Below are 20,948 nucleotides of genomic sequence, written 5' to 3'. Positions count from 1 at the left end.
TGATTACTATCCATCGTGGAGTAAGCGTAGATAGTTTCTAAAGCCGCAGTAAGAAATATAGCCACGGAAAATAGCCGAAATGTTCACACGTTTGAGATGCGAGGGGAAGCGACATTGGTCACAACAGTGTAGCAAAGACAATGGGCCCACGGCGTGTGCCAAGCAGCCTGAGGGCGACGAGGCTCAACAAAGAAAATGGGAAGACATCGGCGCACATTTTAAAACCAGTCCCCAAAAAATCGGATAAAAACCTGATTTTTGGCGAATTTTTAAAGTGGATGACGCAATGCTGCGTCATCCCCGGCATTACCGCCAGTAAACGGATGACGCAATGCTGCGTCATCCCCGAGCGAAAGTGTTAAACAACATATGGGGCATCCAACCTATTGTAAAGCTGAGAATGCCTAATCCTAGCAACTTAGCTTACAAAGCAGCAGCTGCCTGAAAAACTTCTACATTGGAAGCAGAATCAGTAAATGCAGAGACCCATGAGGGAACAAACTGCATAGTACTCAAGGTCATAGATATCACCAACCCAACAGGCAGCATTGCAGAGGCAGGGAGAATGATCACTGTCTGGTAGCAAAGACAATGAGCATCTTTCAAATTTGCACAAGACGAGTGCAGGCTCAACAGACCGAGCAAACCATGCCAAAATCCCATGAAGGGATCGTGAGGGGCCTGAAGGAAGCTAACCAAGCAGGACATTCACACACTGAGACCACTTGCCAGAAGACAAGACATGAAGTGCAGCCAAAACAATCATGCCATGACTGGAGTCCTGTGGCATGTCATATAAATAAACACGCTAAACTCCTGCAAAAATGAAGAAAACGTCCCCAGTCTAGAGCCCAGAGGAGTCAAAAGACTGATAAATAGCCCTAAATGAGGTTCTTAACCCTTGCTTCATACACAAAATGAGGGGTGAAAGACCATGCCTAAAAGACCCAGAGTACAACAGTCCAGCAGACATTAGCATAAGAACTGATCAGGGAAGATGGCTATAAACAGGAGCTGGGCCGCTTGGTGGGAGCATTTGGCACTAAGAATTTCACGCTAATTTTGAACGTTTCTCTTGTTCCGAATGAATCGCCTGTGGAGTTGTTTGACAGTTTTGAGGCTTCAGACTTTGATGACCGAACAAATCATACGAAGATGAAGAAATGACGATGTTTCGGTCCATCATGGACCGTTATCAAGTGGTATGCGACTTAATGGTCCAAGACGGACAGAAACGTCGCCATTTCTACATCTTCTGATGCGTGGTTTGGTCATTATATCTTCAGCCATGTTATTGTGACTCATTGTCTGCTTCAGACTCTGTTAACCCTCCAGTTGTCTGTAAAACTTTGCTAACCTTCCGAATGCTTTCCTGCTGTGGTGGCAAATTATCACTCACTCTCTGTGCATCATGTACTCTCCAATGACTAGTATTTAAGTTATGTTTTATTTTCTCTTAGAAAAAATATTAGCTGGCAACTTCCTATTATTGCCAGATTGATTAGTGTAGTCAATAGTGACTTAAAAATACAAATAAAATATTCATAGCAAATAACCTATGTTTACTAATGGTAATAGTAACAAATATTGAGGAAAATATATAGAATATTGACTCTGGGCCCTTTATACCTAGTTAAAGGCTGCATCTGTTGCAAGAACATTAAGGTCAATGATATTGATAACATTAAATAAATAACCCAACCCACACATATAAAAGGAAAGTGATGTTTTAGTATAATTGACAATACTATTGTGAATAATGTAAGCTAACCAAAAGTCAGGGATGCCAGGTGATGGTGGTGGATGGCCGCACGAGAGAAAAAGATGGTCTATGGTGGGAGGGAAGGCGTGGTGCAGCAGAGCTTGTGCCACTCGTAGGTCTTCGCCTGCCGGGGTGAACTTGAAGCTGAAGTTTATAATACGAAGGTTCTGAAGCAGAGAGAGAAGAGGACCTGTCAAAGTTACATCATTTACCAGAAATATAACTATTGAAACATAAATATCCCAACCCAGACGTGAAAAGAAATGGAAGCGACGATGCTTTAGGCTGTAGTGGAGCCGTTTCACGTCACCACTAATGAGGGTTCAAGGACGAGCTGATATTCTGTCACTTTCCTTTTTCACAAGTGAAGGTTGGGTTATTTATTTTCTACCACATTATCGCGACTTGTTCTCTGCGGATTGAAACATTATATTTATCCATCGGTACCTTCAACGCCTTAGTCTCTTGGATGAGGATGAGGGTGCTAGCATGGAAGAAAACCCTTCAGTATAACATCTATGTTTGGTAATTAAATCCATTGCTTACAATTTCTACTCTAATACCCATGATTTTTTATAGACTTCCCCATTCTACTACCTGTAGTTTACCTGTAGTCAGTTGTGAGAGTACTACTGTCCAAGCATGGCCTGGGGTCAGGTTTGTTTGGTGATGACCTGTTCCATCAAGCTGATGATGGCAACAGTCCTCTGGCTCATACATTAAGACATCTTCCTGTTTTTCTAATCCCATCTCTATATTTCCCCCAAAAAATTCTTCTAATTTTATTAATATAGCATGCTTTCATAAAATAGTTTCTTGCAAGGTTGGTTTGTCTCATCCCTGTCAATACCACACGTCGATAAATCACAACTTGATCACATCTGGCAGCTTTCTCAAGATCCAAATGTCGAGTACACAATGTGTCAACTTTGTGAAAGAGAAAACATGCACTCCCTTGAACATTATATTGTGGACTGTCCCATATTGACTGACTTTTGCCCCCTCCTGGGCTGAGGTATGCTGAACTCTGTAAATACTATTATAAATACTGGAACACTTGATCATATATTGGACTTGTACCCAAGATTGACTCTGTAATGTATCAGTTATACAATGTATGCGATGTGAGTATAACCTGAGCTTGTGACAGCATCTTCATCATCTTCAGTGGTTAAGTGTTTAATAACACTAGTTTCTATAGAAGCTATCTTACTCTGTCAAAGCAGGAGAGACATAGCTGTATGTATACAGTATATATATGTAAATGCATATGTGTATATACATGTATATATCCATATGTATGTGTATATACAGGATATGTTGATATGTGGCTGGTCAGAATTGCATTTCACCTTTGTAAATGCACGTTAATGCCAATATGTAAAAAGACACCTCGAACACTGATTATGTAGGACAGATGTAAATCTGTGTATTTAAGTTTGTAGGTTAGATTAGTATTGTAAAAGCACTACAATCATCTTGTGGTTGATTGTTCAATAAATCACTGAACTATATGTTTAACAGGTCTCAGGCCCTGTCCATGGAGAACAGAATAAAGTATTTATATATATGTTGGTTAGCATTGTAAATGTGTGGCCACATCTGTGGTAGGAAAAAACAAAAATGCAAAGCTAACAACCCACTATCTTGATTGTACTTTCAGCAGCTTTGTTCCCTTGTGGTCTCTAACTACAAACATGCAGTTCGTTGTATGCAAGCTAAGGCCTTTGCTCCCAATAATGCCATTGTGAATTTTATTATCTGTGGTGAAAGCCACTAATGCATGTGGCTTTCACCACATTCACCACTGTGGTGAAAGATTACATGAATCCTTCACGTAATTACCACCAAATGGTGGTGGTGATTACATGAATGTGCACGACACCAATCAAGCACTCTGATTGGTGACAGCATGGCACAAAGATTGTACTGTTGCCTAGCTCATAGGTGTCTGTTTCATGGATTATCACATACTGTACAAGTTCTAAAGACAATAATGTAATGTGACAATACAGATATAACAAGACAATAAAGACATGATATCGTGTAAAAAGTCGTGCAAAAAATAAAACTGCAGTATAAATTGTACGGTGCAGTGATGTGTGTATACCATATTTGTATTTGCATCAATACTTGTTGTAAATACACTAATAGTGAAGCAGTAGTGTAATTAACTTTACATGCATCCATATGCTCCACTGGACAACATTTAAAAAACTCGAGTAACATGAATGTCGGCAAAAATGTCACCAGCTGTTCCTACCTCCAGGTAACAAATTCTATAACTTTCCCTAACTATCTGCTTGTTATCTTGAGATGATTTCGGAGCTTTTTTTTTTTTTTAGTGTCCCCGCGGCCCAGCCCTCGACCAGGCCTCCACCCCCCAGGAAGCAGCCCATGACAGCTGACTAACACCCAGGTACTTATTTTACTGCTAGGTAACAGGGGCATAAGGTGAAAGAAACTCTGCCCATTGTTTCTCGCCGGCGCCCGGGATCGCACCCGGGACCACAGGATCACAAGTTCAGCGTGCTGTCCGCTCGGCCGACCTTGATACCTGCTTGGTATCATCGTCTAATCCACTGTACTTGGAACAAACCTCCTGCCATATTTGCAATGTTGCACAACTATTCACCATATGCAAAACAATTTTTTTCCTGTTGCATGAGACAGCGAAAAAGACCTTGGGTTCACTATGAAGGTTAACTATAACATATGTATAACTAGGCCTAGATAAATTAACAATTTATATAACCAATACAATCTGCTCACTTCATTAAAATATGATTATTTTTGCAGACACAGTATAAGAAAATACACAAAATACATTGGTATTAGGTAACACAGACCTAGTCTACTAGGCCTAGTAGTGGAATCTGCCTATTAGGTATAATACATACTATACAATGGGGCCTCGACTTACGATGCTAATCCGTTCCCAGAGACGGATCGTAAGTCAAAATATCATAAGTCGAAGCGAATTTTCCCATAAGAAATAAAGGGAATTGAATTAATCCGTTCCCCACCCTCCAAAATATTAACATACAAATACACTTTATACTGAATACAATGTTTTTTTCTAACTACAATACAGTACCTAAGTTTATCTTACCTCTATGGAGGGCTCTTGATGGTGTATGGAAGATGGTGATGAGGGGGGAGGAGGAGAGTTGTTACTGTTTGGAAGGGGAGTCCCCTTCCATTATCACATCAGGCAGTGATGTTTTCTCTGGGGTACTCTCTCTCCTACGTTTTGCCTGAATACCACTAGGACCTGGTTGTGGTTCAGTGCTTGTTTGTCTCACTACAAATTTGTCAAGAGACATTTGTTTTCCCTTCGTTTTAACATTTGTCTGTAATGATGCATCACAGTGTCATTGAATAGGTTAAGGCAACGACCTACTGCAGCTTGATTTGGGCGAATCATTTCAGCAAAGGTTTGCAATTCTTCCCATGCTGCACACATTTTCTTAATTGTTGAGAAAGAGACATTCTGTACTCTTGTTTCTGCTCTATGGTCATCCTTACATGGGTTTTCATATGTTGAGTCTTACCACTGACTTTCCTGGGACTCATGGCGTGATATATAATAATTACTTTAATGTTCATAGTGCAAAAAAATCACCACAAAAGCGGAATTTCTTATAGCCCCGATCGTCACTAAGCGGGCAGCTGTAGTAAACTGAGGCAGGTCGGCCGCGTGACTGGGAACCACGCGCTCGGTCGACCCCAACGTGTACCAACAAATATCGGAAGTCGATGACACCATCGGATGTCGAGTCGCATTTTTCGATGAAATTTACATCGTAACTCGAAATTATCATAAGTAGGGGCAATCGTATGTCGAGGTGCCACTGTATTATATAAACATGCTACATATAGCAGAAAAAATAAACTTTTCCTTGCTGCTCCAGACATACAATACAGTGGTACCTCGAATAACGAATTTAATCCGTTCCGGCGCTGTGCTCGTCACGTGAAATGCTCCTGTCAAAACGAATTTTCCCCATTTAACATATTGGAGATAAAAATAATCCGTTCCACCACCGAAAAACATCAATATGATATCTGATTTTTTAAATAATGGAGCATCCTACCTGACATACACTGAACGAACCGTTATGACATTTGTCCGTTTTTCAAATTTGTTTAATTTTGTTGTTTCTTTTTTTATAGTAAAAGGTTCATTCAGCATTTGCCAGGTAGGCTGCTCCATGTTTCTTACAAAAAAAAAAAAAAAAAAAAAAAAAAAAAAAAAAAAAAAAAAAAAAAACGGACAAATGCCAGCGATAAAGGTTCGTTCAGTGTTTGTCAGGTAGGATGCTCCATAATGGCAATCTTTCTTTGTTTCAAATGTGTTCAATTTGTTTTGTATTTTTCATTTATTTATTAATAATGGAGCAGCCTACCTGACATACTGAACAAACCTTTATGGCATTTGTCCGTTTTTCAAATATGTTCAGTTTTTTTTAGTTTTTTAATTTTTTTTTAAGAAACATGGAGCAGCCTACCTGACAAACACCAAACGAACCTTTTTTGATATTTGTTCTTTTTTCAAATTTTTTATTTTTTTATTCTACAAAAAAAAAACGTCAATGCTTTGCAACATCACAGCAGTCACCCCTTTACATCCCAGCAACATTAGCATCTTTAAGCAAAACAAAAAATTTATTTGCATCATCGGAGGCGTTCGTGAATGTGCGAGAAGCAGCAGGAACGCACCATATGGTTTACTCGTTAATCAAACGAGTGCTCACCTATCGAGACAAATTGTTGGCGATCGGCACTCTCATTATTCAAAGTGCTCGTAAATTGAGGCACTCGTCATTCGAGGTTCCAATGTATATACCAAAATAGAGATACAGAAACAGAAGATAGAACTTGTTCATCAGAAACTGGAAGAGTAAGCAAGCAATTATCAAAGGAGGCACCAAGCCGGTACAGCTATGTAGCAAAACTGGAACAGAGCCAAAGAACTTAAAGAAAAAAACAAGCATTGAATGTAATGAAACGCCAGTTTGTGGGTGAGACCCGGAGGCTCCATGAAGCTATTATACAGTGATCAGTACCATATTACTAGGTGCCATCAGTCAGGGACGTCTATTAGCCCATCGGGGACCACCAGTCACAACCTGGCCCCATCAGAGATGAGCAGAGAGCTATGGCCTATGAACATTTTACATTTAAAGTTAATACAGAGAGTAATCACACTAATGTGATGCATCAATGAGAAAATCTATAGGAGCCATGATGAGGGTTTGAACATATGTACTGGGCGTTCCAAGGCACACGCTCTAGACGACTCAGCCACGATATGGTGTGCCTGGGAAAACCCAGAAGGCATTGTTAGTACAGTACTGAATTCTGGCAGTATTGAATACTAACGAGTTTCGAGCTAGTCTGAGTGAATGATTTGCAGAGTTGTTTGGTGGTTACTAGGCTTTGTTTTCTGTGAACCCTCCAGTTGTCTGTAAAGCTTCGCTCACTTTCTGCAGATTTGTTCTGGTGGAGTTGTGGATTGCTCACAGAGGTGCAGGGTGCACTTTGTGAGGTTGACAGGTTTTAGCTCGGGTTCCCAATACGTCAAACAGAACTTCTGCAACGGATGTGACCCTTTAGTATACTGTATAGCAATCTCAGGAAGATAGCTTCAGGAAGGCACCAGGGTAACTACAGAAGGCCTATTGGCCCATACAAGCCAGCAAAAACCAATGTAGCATCTCAACAACGTGCCCTAAACATAATACAAAAAAGCACGAGAATTAACACAAAATAAGCCATTACCTTAAGCACTAATTGTAACCCTGAGAGTCTCGGAGGCCAGGGAGCATTGTAATATATTCGTTTCTTTTTCATGGATCCTTCAGAAAACTGATTGACTGAATCAACCTCAGAAAGGCAAACATCATGCACCCGAAGAAAATGGTTCTGAAGGCTTCGGTCGTGCAGCTCAGCCTCCTGAAAATACGGTATACATCATACAAAAATAATCAGTATTGGAAATTAAATAAAAATGAAACAAATGTATCAAATATTTCGAAAAATTAAAAACATTACAAAACACACACATTTAAACTGTAGCCGACTGAGAGAGAGATTCTCAGTGTCTATGCTATACAGTGCTTACCTAATAGTGACATACAGATGTTCCAATATTTTATTAAGTATCGAAGATCTTTTCGAACCTTCGAGATCCTTCAAAATCAACCACAAAATCACGGAGGCTCATATGGGTCCATTGGCATATGTGACCAATGGTCATGCAGGAACCCGATACGATTCGAACATGATTGTGACACGATGCAGAAGAATACATGTCCTAGAAAATAATGGTGAGAAAGTGGTTAAAATTACCTACAGGAAGGACGGAACCGACGACCCGAAAGAACACAGAACCGAACCCGGGGAGGGGCCAACACCAAAACCAACTCGTACATAGGTGGGGGGGGAGGAAAACCCTCACTCTATGTAACAATAAGCCCCACTCAGAGGGTAGGAAAACCCAGACAGGGTTCAATGGGGCCCAAGGCCCCCAAGTCTGCCCCCCCCCCCAACCTTGGGAACCTCCTCACCAGGATCTGGGGCCAAATCCTCCTCCAAAGCCCGGGCCTCAAAAGAAAAAGCCAGGGCAGCCGTATAAACACTAAGGAAGGGGGCCTACTGGTCAGACCCATATGCAACAGATGGAGGAACCAACTCAAATGCCTCCATCATCACCCTGGAAGGGGCATCCCCTGAAACTGCCCGAGTCTCAGAATCCTCTAAACCCCAACCCGACCCCGAAGCCCTCAGACGCTTCAGAGCCGGGAGCAAGGGGATAGGGGGGGGGGGAAGACTAATGAACCACATCAGAGGAAGAATGAAGGGGGGGCAGACTGAACCAAAGCCAAAGCGGCCAACACCCCAAAGTCCGGGTCCTTATAAGTAAAGCAGGGCAGCCTAGGGGCATCCGGGGTAGCAATCAACCTAGCACTTTGCAGCAGCCTAAACCTAGCATGCAACGCTTGAACTGCCTGAACACTAAAAAGCCCCGAAATCATCTCAAGATAACCAAGATAACCTACACCCGAATAATGTCGTCAGTTGATTGGGTGAATGGAGTCACAAACAAGCAACAATGCTCGCAGGACTCTGGGTCGAAGGTGTCACTGACCCAACAGGCAGCATGATGAAGGCAAAAACAATGAGCGTCGCCCCGAGACAAGGGCACAGAGCAACCCTCAATCTCGCAAAAAGCGAGAGGGGGACCCAGGAGTCGCATCCATTGGACCCCATGTGCCCCCGCGGGGTTTCCCAAGGCCCTGAGACTGTTATCACTAAAGGTAAGCCCAGGCAGGGTACTACTAACTGGCACCCAAGACTACCAAACAAACTGATATAACTGAACCCCCGGGATGTGTCCACTCACGAGGGCCAAGCAGGGGGTACCACCGAACACAAGAAGTCAAGACTCTAAGATAACTGAGGGGTAGGGGAACAAAAGTAGACCCCCACCAAGCAGAAACAAAATGAAAAGAAAACACCCGCAAGAGGATAACGTACCCAGGAGGAACAGAGCCGGCCGCTGTAATAGGTGAAAACTAGCTGCGTAATACGCCGCGCCCCTACCAGTGCAAAAACTAACACTTATCCCAAGGGAAACATGGGAGGAGGAACCCCCCCCCCAACACTCCCAGGGCGATCAATTACCAAGCAGCAAAAGATCAACAGAGGTTGACTTCAAGGTGACATGTAGAAGATAACCCCAAGCCCCAAGGGCAGTACTTACAGGGCACTCAGGGAAGGGGGACCCCTAAGCACATGCAGCCCGAGTACCTGTGAATATTACTCCCCAGCTCGCATGCCACCATTACAGCAGTATTGGACACAAGGAACAGCACAACACAAGAGAGAATCAAGAGTTAGAGCCACACGACCAAGCCTCATCACATCAGCTGAGAACTGGGGTGTGGATAGCTGGCGTGAGAGGTCTGAGGCTCCCCCCTTCCCCCTCCCAGGGAGTGGGGGAGCTGCACAGACAAGCAGCGTGGCACGTATGATGTCATGCTTGTTTGTTCGTTTTCGTTTGCGAGAGTTCTGTCTACTAGTTAGTCTTCAGTAGTAGTTTTAACCAGAACAGGGGTTTGTTTTGAGGGGCTTACCTTTCTGAGTGCCTGGCCTAGTCTATAGCAGACATAGAATGCTCCAAACTACATGTGCACTTCTATAGGCCATTGCTCCTCGTGCCTCGCTGAGGGGGCCAGGTTCTGGCTCGTGTAGGCCTAGAACTCCAATACTTCGTCAAATTAAATAAAGAGTTTACATAAAAATCTAGCAGAGTGTAATGAAACGCCTATTTTCGGTATGGTTTTGGTGGCGCCATCCCTGAAGCTATCTCATGAGATGGCTGCCCCGTACGGAGTCACACCAGCCATAGGAATCCTGTAAGGCCTACTGGGGACCCGAGCCAGAACCTGGACTCCCATCACAAAGGTACTGGGAGCAGAGGATTGTTACAATCACCCACACAGATAACATTGAGAAAGTAAGCACAACAATACAGATAAGTGCAAGGTTCTTGGAAAACAAAGCACTGAAACAGCCAAATGACTCCACAAATCATTCACTCAGTAATGAGCTTATAGCCCTGTAGCTACAAATGGCAACCAGCAAGTAGCACCATCCTGGCAGCTTCAAGTTTCCGTGCCATCTAACCCCAGTCAGGAGCTGCTAGCCCCACAAACCAACAGCACAAGCCCTGTCATCCTCCACAGTGAGGATGACACAGAGCACAGGCAGTTAACACATGGAGCTGCCACTTCTCCACATCCTTGACCAGAAACCCAGCAAACAACCAGTTTTTAAGTGGCACAAAAGTAGCACCACCCAAGAGCAACTACAATCACCTGGAGTATACCTTAAGTGGGTTCTGACAATTCTACTCCCCAACCCTGACCAGTGGCCAGATTTGAGAAGACAGAACTCACTTCCCCACAGTGTCTGGGTTCAGCAAAAGCCATGCCAAGCTCCCAAGGAAAGGAGAGAATTGTCAACAAGCAAGGACAATACAGGGAGTTCGTACCAAAGTCAAAAGGAAGAAGCCAACCTGAATTCAAAGGAGGCCGGGTTCATAAGGAAAGCAAGGTTCTGATCCTGCAAAGGGAATCAAAAGATATCCACCTGAACTGAAAAGCGGGATGACAGAAACCTCCCAATGCAACCAATGGCATTAGTCGTCGAGATGTAAGTCATGTCCTAAGCACATATTGTACTAGTACTCAGACCTTGACAAAGCACTCGGGAGAGTGCGAAAGACTTGGTGTAAATCATTACATAAAATTCACAAAGACATAAGTGTAGGTTTTTATCCTATATTATTATGAGAAGACATTACCATTACCTATTAACTTCAATTCTGTTCAATGTTGTTTCTTGTTATCTTGAGATGATTTTGGGGCTTAGCGTCCCCGCGGCCCGGTCCTCGACCAGGCCTCATTTTTTTGTTACACACCTCCGGAAGCAGCCCATAACAGCTGTCTAACTCCCAGGTACCTAGTTACTGCTAGGTGAACAGGAGCATCAGGGTGAAAGACACTATGCCCATTTGTTTCCGCCTCCACCGGGGATCAAACCCAGAATCTCAGGACTATGAATTCCGAGCGCTGTCCACTCAGCTGTCGGGCCCCTCTTCATCTGTTGTCCATCAAAACAGGTACAAATTGGTCAGAAATCCTGGCCCTAGTTTGCAGGTCTCCTGAAGCCTCTTGTCGAGTTCTTCACACACTTCTTTGTCATCGTGCAATAGTTTCCTTCCCTGTCCGTGTAGTCTAATCACATGGTCTTGTACCAATATTTTCCCTTCATATATGGATATACAACAACTTAAGTTTGCTCTTTGCTGTTGCACAATGTCATTTACAAACTGCTGCTCCACTGCCCTCCTAATTCTTGTGTATTTGTTCCTGACACATGATAGCGCCTCCCTATTTGCCTCTGTGCCCATGTCCTTATATTTTCTATGTCTTTTTTGACTCCTCCTTTTTCGCCTTACACTGTTAAACCACGGGTTTCCCTATTGTCCACTTCTCTTCCAAGAGGTATGAACCGTTCCATTGCTTCTCTGCATTCCTGTGTTATAGGTTCCATCATCTCATTTGCTGACTTTGTGTGAGCACGGTGAGTCAATCCATTACATGTCATACCAAAGACTTGCAGGGAAGTTACCAGTCTCAAATAGAAGAAGAAAGAAACTAGTGCCCATTAAAACTATAGCCTGCAACTTTTGCACTGCCCAGAGAGAGGGACTCTAAACAATTGCCTGGCCTACTAGGGGCAAACTCCCATACTCACCATCGAAGACACTGTCATAGAAAGGGAAACTGTAAGAATGCTTAGGTAAGGGCTTTCCTAAACACATGCAGCTCAAAGTGAACAATAGACAAGTCCACACAACACGTGAGGCTTTAAAAAATACAAAAGCAAATGGCCCCTACAGGACAGTCTCCAAAGGATGCCCCCAACACTTATCTTGAAAAGCAGTGCGACTCGCTACAGCTGATGACTTGGGGAGGTGTGTAATCAGTATGTACAGACATCAGCAACATGGCTGAAGCAAGATAGTGTGGAAGCTGGAAGCTTCTAAGGGTGCTGCCACCTGTTGGTAACATGTTGGTAGCCAGTCGTATCTAGAAGTGGGGCCACCTCATAGAGGCATACACGACTCCTATGGCTGATAAAGACCATACAGGACTTCTATGGCTGATGTATCTTGGTAGCCGGGAGCCATTTCACAAGACATCTTCAGGGAGTCAATGAGGGATCCTCCAGGAAACATTTTTGAAACAATATGAACAAAAACAATTTAAGCAATCATACCTTACTGTCAACTGGAAGTGATGTAACAAAAGAAACCTTAAAGTTGGTTACGAACAAGGTCCCGGAGATCCCTGTCTTGTTGGTCTTCAGAGGTGCAAACTTCAATACGTTGTTAGCTTCCGCTATAACAATCTCTCCTGCACATACATGTAAATGTATTAGCCCTTAGTTACTCATTGTCATTATAGAAACAAATATGAATCAAATATAAGACAAAATGAAACTGTTTTGCAACCTTTACATCATGACTGAATAAGGGTTATGACTGCATGCACAGAAGTTAGTGTGTGTGCTCGTGTCTTCGTTGTTTCCGTAATATGTTGTGCCATTTGGTATGAATTGGCCTTACTATGCTTGCTTATCATTACTTACTGGAGCTGTGCTTTAACTCTTGAATACTGCCTCTCTCACCCTTCAGTCAACTAGTAAACTAGTTCCCAAACCTTACAGATTCTGCTGCATCAATGTATTATACACACACCATAATATTTTCCTGCTCACCCACTCATATGCAATAGTGTTCTTGTCTACCTTGTAAATTTTCCCCAAGTGTTTATTATGTTAAAATGTCTACCATGTTTCTTCCCACTTCCACTTAAAGGATTTCCATAGTCAACAACAGGAAACAGTTATCCTCAAATTGCCCCCCCCCCCCCTGGACAAGACCAATTTGAGGGGCCTGTATGTGGCCCCCTTGTATGGGGGGCCCCCACAAGACCAACTTGGGGGGGCCTGTATGTGGCCCCCTTGTACGGGGGGCCCCACCAAGACGCCCCGCCCCAGGATGCAGCCCACAACAGTTGCCTAACTCCCAAGTACCTATATACTGACAGTTGGAGCTAGAGAGCAGTAGACAGCAGAACAACCAAACAGCAAGGGTTGAGCACGTCGCCAGCCAGTCGGTGGTACACAGTGGAAAATTCGCACCTTAGTCAGGTGCTAACCAAGGGCCAGGTCAACTCAGGTCAATGGTGAGGTGGTCACGAGGTTGTCAGATACGATGCTGTCACGCCAACCCACAAGAATTACCTCTTCCTCATCAAATGGAGGCCGAGGATCTCACGTGCCCCGTTCAGCCGTATATAAGATCACATTCAATGGGAGAAGACTCCCATAGTGTGTGGACTGTGGAATGTGTATTGGGGCATGATCAATATTCTGAAGGACGAACATCAAGGACCTCAAAGTCAAGTGGAATTTACTGTGGTAGTAAGAACGGTTTTCTTGTACCCAGCACCTTATCATTCCATTGTCTTCGCCTCTGTTAGATAACATAGTTAGGAATTGTCTTTCTAAAGTGATAAAGTAATGTTTTCAAATTGTCATCCCCCTTTTGTATTAATGGTACCTGCCAATATGTTACTGGGTTTACCATTCTATTTGCCCCCTGGTGACCTAGTACCCTTAATTGTCCTGTTTCCCTACCCCTTCAGTCCCCTATTTAGGTGTTTCAATATTAGTGTTCAGCACTGCTCCCGTTATTTATATAATGGGAGCATATAAATATACTGCCTCTATGGCAGTATATTATTACTTCTATATACTGTAGAGTTTGTAGTGTTATGTGTTGTTATATTATAAGAAGCTTCAGCAAAATTGACAGAGCATAACCCTAAGCAGCATGTCAGGGGAATGTCTAGTATACCCACATAGATTCCTGCGTCAACCTATTTACATGGTCCGAGGCAAATCCCTAGTGGCAAAATTTTCTCAAGATAGAAGAGTCAATGCCATATTTAAACAAATAACCTTTTGATGGTCTCCTCTCAGACTAGCCTCACCTGGTCCTGATCCACGTTGATCATGGGAATCTCCTCAATGCTTGAAACACTTTAAGGGACTTCAAGGGTCCTCATCACATTTATAGATTAGTGACTAATAGACAACTCGGCGTTGGAAACACCTGGGGCTGAAGGCTTAATTAATTGTAATGGCAGTATTCAGATTTGGTTAAAGAGAAACACCGCATAATGCTTGACAATAGTTTATTTATACTTAACTATTAATACAATGGGTGCTTGATTTACTCTAGGTTGGCATCAGCAAGGCTATTATCGCATTGGCGAGACTCTTGACGTCTAACTAATCGATTCCGATCCACTCGTGGACAAAACCTAACTTAACACAAGTGACAGCCAATCACTAACATGGCATACTTAAAATGCCGGTGTACAAAGGGTTACAGGAGTTCCAAACATGATATTCGGGGGTATAATCATGCACAATAAATCAACAATGACACAGTCAATGGGACAGGCAATAATCATGCACAACTTATGACACACAATATCTAAATGTGTGGTGTATGTGAAGCTCTCATTCACAGACAAGTGTAATGTTGTGATACCACACAGAAAAACACGCTTACACCATCAGGTGTCTCGGTTTTCCACGTCTATCTGTGTCAAGTGTTGAGAAGGTGAGAACTGTCGTTGACCACTCAGATCAACACACAGAAAGACACTTAATAAAGAAACAAGATCTTGTACTTACAGGTATGGCTACCTCTCCCTATTCACTCACTCACTCACGCAAATTTATGCAAGACCTCCTAGGTGGCCTGGCAGCTGGTCCTGCACGTTCTGACATGACACTAAGGATGAAAAGCTTTCCCAACACGACAGTACTTGACACGGCAGAGTACTCGCAGAAGGCGTGCAATGTTTCTACATTGACCGCAGGTGTATCTTATGATGTCATAGTTGCAGGTAAAAGACACAGGCGTGTGAGTAAAGGGTGTGACAGGCAGTGACGTCAAGTAGTACAGTGCGGCAGATCGAGTGGTGGTTGGTAGCGGCTGGCGGCTACAAGCTCTGGACTGAGTGGCGGCAGCGTTGGCAGCTAGGTTAGTCACACAGATTACTTAGGCAGCGGCACTTTCCTTAGTTCACTCTAGACCAATGAGTCACTCACAGGGAGATCTCGATCTCACTTTGTTTCCAGGTGTTACCTGATACCAGTCTGTTTCGTTCTGGTGATTTCAAAGACCTTTTATCATTCTCGAAGGCTTCTAAACAATATACAAGCAGTCACAATAGCGATTCTGGGCGAGCACTGATATATCGAGAAGAACGCCGAATTTAACTTGACGGTAAGGGACAGGTAGTGTGTTCCACTCTATTGACCAATAGATTAGAATCACACGACTACCACATACAAATTCCCCCCACGAGAATAACATTGTAAGGGGTTGCGAGCGTCCTCAGGGCACAACCACCAGGCCTACAAACTAGCCAATGGCATTGCAGCAAAGGGGCCAGAACCAATGATACTGATCCTTACATGATGGGTAGAAGAGTGACGTCACGACCACGTCACGACTACGTCACAACTCCTCATCGAGACAGTTGAGATTGACCCCAAAGATCAGAGCTCATCTCTCGCCTCGCTGGTGTTCCCCCTCTCTTCCCACACCTGCACCTTCAAGCTGTGTACTTCCTGACTCACATTTGCTATGGCACAATTGCTTAACTCACCTTTATCTACTTTCTGCCTGGACATACAGCAGCCTTCGTATGATACAAGTATTCCTATTAATGTGGGCATTCTGGGGATGCCAACCATGACAGTCTTCCATCCAGGGGTAAGAGCCTTGTGAACGGCTAGGTGCACTGTGAACAGCAACGAGCCATTCAAGTCAGCTGTGGGAGAACCTTGAGAGACCAGAACCATTCAAGTCAGCTGTGGGAGAATCTTGAGAGACCAGAACCATTCAAGTCAGCTGTGGGCGAATCTTGAGAGACCAGAACCATTCAAGTCAGCTGTGGGCGAATCTTGAGAGACCAGAACCATTCAAGTCAGCTGTGGGAGAACCTTGAGAGACCAGAACCATTCAAGTCAGCTGTGGGAGAATCTTGAGAGACCAGAACCATTCAAGTCAGCTGTGGGCGAATCTTGAGAGACCAGAACCATTCAAGTCAGCTGTGGGCGAATCTTGAGAGACCAGAACCATTCAAGTCAGCTGTGGGAGAATCTTGAGAGACCAGAACCATTCAAGTCAGCTGTGGGAGAATCTTGAGAGACCAGAACCATTCAAGTCAGCTGTGGGAGAACCTTGAGAGACCATACTCTCACACCGCCTCTTTGGCCATAACAAGTCCACCAAGGAACATCATCAATTCCATGGTGTCAAGTATAGGTTATCACTTCATTAGTCACTACATGTCTTAAATTGTGATGAGTAATGGCATATCCTCAAACATGACAATCCATAGAGATGAAACATTTCTTCTGAGGTGGTGACATGATGCATCAGTTTCAAGAACAGTGACACAATGCATCTAAGTTTCAAAAAGAGTGTCACGATCCATCATGGTAATAAGAACAGTGCCAACCTCATAAACAAACCAGTTCCAAAGAGCAAGACACACAAGTTTACCAAGGTTGATGAACATTTTTCACACACAATGCTTGGACATTCTCACAGCATAAGTGGCACAGTGCCACACCTTACACCACCATCGCTGCAAAGTCGCACACGATATAATGCAGCACAATACATTTAACAGAGTATAGGGTAAAGGTCTTATTAGTCATAAAGATGGGTAAAGAAGGCATACACGTGTGTACTTCAAGAACTTCTCCAACTGTCCGAGTTATTGTGAGGTCGCACAAACAAATGATCAACCGGTACCCTCCAGAGACCGGTAATGCCATATATACACTGATTAAATACAATACTGTACTGTAACTGAATACAAAATTGAATACGGCACTCTGAATAATGAATCACTCGGAAGATCGGTTCATAATGGCAACGTCTTGAATGCCTAAGCACCAAGATCCTTGGCATATATATTAACAACAACTTCTTGGATAGGCTGGAGCTCAGGAGGTGACCGAGTTCCAGAGGTATCAAAGTACGAATTGTGATTAATGAACTTTTTATATACCATAACAAGATACCATAAAAAGAATATAAAGAAAATTAAACTGGCAATGACACCAATATTCAAACGGCAAGTTTGATCAAACCCACTTTCCTCACTTATATTTCTACACGCACCACTCAGTCCTTGACTACAAATTAAACTTGGCTCCTCCGGTTCTTTATCCGTGTTTTTCTGGACATTGTTACTTTCACGCACCTTCTTACTATGCTTTATTTCCATGCTTGGAATGTAAGGGAACGACGTACAGTTCAGCATTTCCATATTTCGCCGCATACGTGAAGGAGATACTGCTAGTTGAGAAGATTGAAGACTATAGATACCCTGAGATAAACGAGGCCTTCGAGAAGACACACACGGTGTAGACATCCTTCTTGCGTAGTTTACATCAACGGTCTTTGGAATCGGCGACGAACTATCCAACCTTAAACAATCCTCGTGTGGGTACATGCACGAAGATTCATAAATAGATGACCCTTCACTCTCATGGCCACTTTTAAAGTTACTTCTCAGAGAATGACTTGGAGAGTAGTTTGACTGTAAATAATTACTTCTTACGGAAGGACTCGGAGAGTGTGTTACATGTAGGGTTGGCCTCAGGTGGGATTTGCTGCCAGTAATAGCACTAACACCCAACTTTGGGGAAGGTGATACAGATAAAGAATGCACTGAAGTAGAATTATTCCCATCACTCTTGGTGTTCTCTCTATCAACATTATGATGAATTTCTGCAACATCCAGAACAATTCCCTGTTGAACTGGGTTCTTGTATTTTCCCTTGCTCGACCTTTTACTGGTGTATTCAGCAGGAATCTTCCATAAATCCCTTGCAGAGTGATAAGAGAGCTGAGAAAAACTTGTTTCCATGTCCTTTTCCTCTGTAAACGACGAGGAGTGCCAACGGGGACTAATTGACCCAAAAGACTCCAATGTACGTGGTGGTGACAGTAATGTTCTAGATTTGCTTGGGCATCCCTGAGAAACTTTTATTCGAGAGGGACTCGATACGTTTATCTTTACTCTATTACATTCGGTGTCAAATTTCTCGTTAATATATTCAGCCATCGTGAATTATTTGATTGGCACCTGTAATAATACTGTGCTTGATTGAATATGTTATCCTCCTTGATGGGCTACAGTCACTCACTGCTACATTCATCCTATTATGTCATCATTTGAGCTAACTCATCAACTTCATGCATTAGGGTTTTTAAACAGTATAAATATTTGTGTTTAAATGTCTGATGACCCCCCTTTTCTAATAAATTTCTTTATTTCATGTGTAATGACTTCATTCACATACAGTTTAACATTTCTGAGCATAATTACTAAGAAAAATGTTTAAGAAATGCCACACATGCAGAAAGATAGGTAATTTTTACCAATTTATCACTTGGTATTCAACACACTCGCATATATGTTCAGTAATACTGTAGCACTAAGTTTCACTTTACCATTTCAGTGCCTGAAAACGTCTGTATTCAGTAATCACAAATACAATAAACATTATAACGGTGGCAATCATAGCCATCATAGTGTACACACAGTACATCCTCGTACAACTGTGGTGGTGGTGGCAATCATAGTCGTTACGGTTTACACAGAGTACATCTTCGTAGAGTTGTTATGGTGGTAGCAACCACAATGTTCACACAGTATATCAACATAAAAGTTTAACTAGGTAACCATAGCCGTCAGTGTCCACCGAGTATAGCCTCGTTGAATTCAGCATGCTGTGTGTCTCGCCATCTACAATTAGTCCACTGATGCAATATCCAACAAAGTCAATACGAGTTACATGCACAACATGTGGGAGCGCAACCCTTCAGAGTATCAAGTGGCCACCTACACCAATGTACGCTAATACAAATACACAACTTGAACCCGTGGTGAAGCCTTACAAGCACCCTCCCTCTCAACCAGCAAGTAGGTCACCAAGCTAATACTGTAAATTTACACCTTCCTCCAGTATATATGCACCCGCTTAAATTGCCTTTTCTTCTCTTCTCCGAGACAATTGATCCCTACAATTGCACCAGAAGTTGTACCCCATTGTAATAAATATATAAATAAATAAATAAATGTAAATTTATATATATATATATTTTTTTTTGCAATTTTGGAACTGCTACCAATGTTACACTAATAATGTTCGTGTGCTCTTGTATGCATGTGTGTGTGAGATGGGAACAGGAACAAAGTGAATGAAAAATGGAATCTGCCATATAATTACTCTATTAATGTGCTAACAATTTGCATACATTTATACACAATACAAGAAGAGGGCAATACTATTGCTGACAACAGTAATGATGTTGATGCCGTATGATGTCACTGGTAACAATGTATATAATTCAATGTTAATAACTAACCTGGGAGAAGGTCCGGCTCAATCTTCACCTCAACAGTTTCTTCAGGCACATCGATGGGCCGCTGGAATAGGAGGAAATAATTATTTCCAATGACTCAAAATAGGAATGAGATGGCTCTTGTTTATATCCACCAAAATATCATTCATATACTGTATACTATACTATGTATTTTTCAAACCTATGCCTGAAACCCTTTAGTGATCCCAAATCTAATTTCTTGCCCAGTAATTTGTATTATAAATCAACCCCCTTATTTACAAATCAGTACTGATGCCAGTCTTTCCTGAAACTAAACTTATCCAATTTATACCCATTGTTTCGTGTATTATTTCCGTGTTTGCGTATCACATATAACTGACAATTCTAAGAAATTAAATGTTTGATGATGTCTAATAGACTAATTCCAATCCATTCCATTCATCTGGGCTGTAGGAGACTCGAACCATGGACCCCACGTGTGTGAAGCTGAAGCTTCGGCCTCACACACGTGGGGTCGAGAGTTAGTCTTTCGTAGAGCCCAGTGAATGGAATGTTTATTTCCACAGAAGTGTGGATGACAATTTATTAGACTAATTCCAAAGTATAAAAGAGAGCTAGAAGACAGTTCACAAAATTTTCATACACACACGATGCATAAAATGCTCTGGATCTCGGTTTAGAAAAAAAAAATCTTTGATGACTAAACCAGACACCAAAATATGAAGAGACAACGACGTTTTGGTCCGTCCTGGACCATTATCAAGTAATTGAGATGGGAGCAATTTTTGGTCGTTTGAGCAACAAACACCTGACAGACCAACTTGTCACATGTTAATTTAAGTTAGGAAAGATTCAAATGAATATTTAACAAATTTACAAAGGCTAATTGACTTTTCTGAGAGCTATTCAAGAGTGTTAATGATATGCATTATTAGCAATAAATGTAATTTAATTAAACAAGAAAAGATTACCGCACTTTGAATGTTAAGTTCACTTTGACAGTGAAACAAAATCAGTGATGTAAAGTACTGATACTGTCATATTAACTGATCCTATTTAACCCTCTCAGAGTGGCCACCATTACCATTGTAA

The 20,948-nt window shown here is 42.5% G+C and overlaps 1 protein-coding gene across 1 annotated transcript in view; it reads right to left on the bottom strand.

The window, feature by feature from the left end:
- LOC123770216 (myotubularin-related protein 10-B) overlaps positions 1-20,948 on the bottom strand; it is a 53,917-nt gene that overhangs the window by 24,537 nt on the left and 8,432 nt on the right. The window contains exons 2-5 of the mRNA XM_045761898.2: positions 19,878-19,938; positions 12,617-12,753; positions 7,547-7,720; positions 1,772-1,929 (exon numbers count right to left, since the gene is read on the bottom strand). Of these exons, the coding sequence (XP_045617854.1) occupies positions 1,772-1,929; positions 7,547-7,720; positions 12,617-12,753; positions 19,878-19,938 (530 nt within the window). The remainder of the gene's footprint in view (positions 1-1,771; positions 1,930-7,546; positions 7,721-12,616; positions 12,754-19,877; positions 19,939-20,948) is intronic.

Source organism: Procambarus clarkii, chromosome 14 (assembly GCF_040958095.1).
Source record: "Procambarus clarkii isolate CNS0578487 chromosome 14, FALCON_Pclarkii_2.0, whole genome shotgun sequence".
Taxonomy (NCBI): Eukaryota; Metazoa; Arthropoda; class Malacostraca; order Decapoda; family Cambaridae; genus Procambarus; species Procambarus clarkii.
The sequence above is the reverse complement of the archived record's forward strand: the minus strand, read 5'-3'. Positions and strand labels throughout refer to the sequence as shown.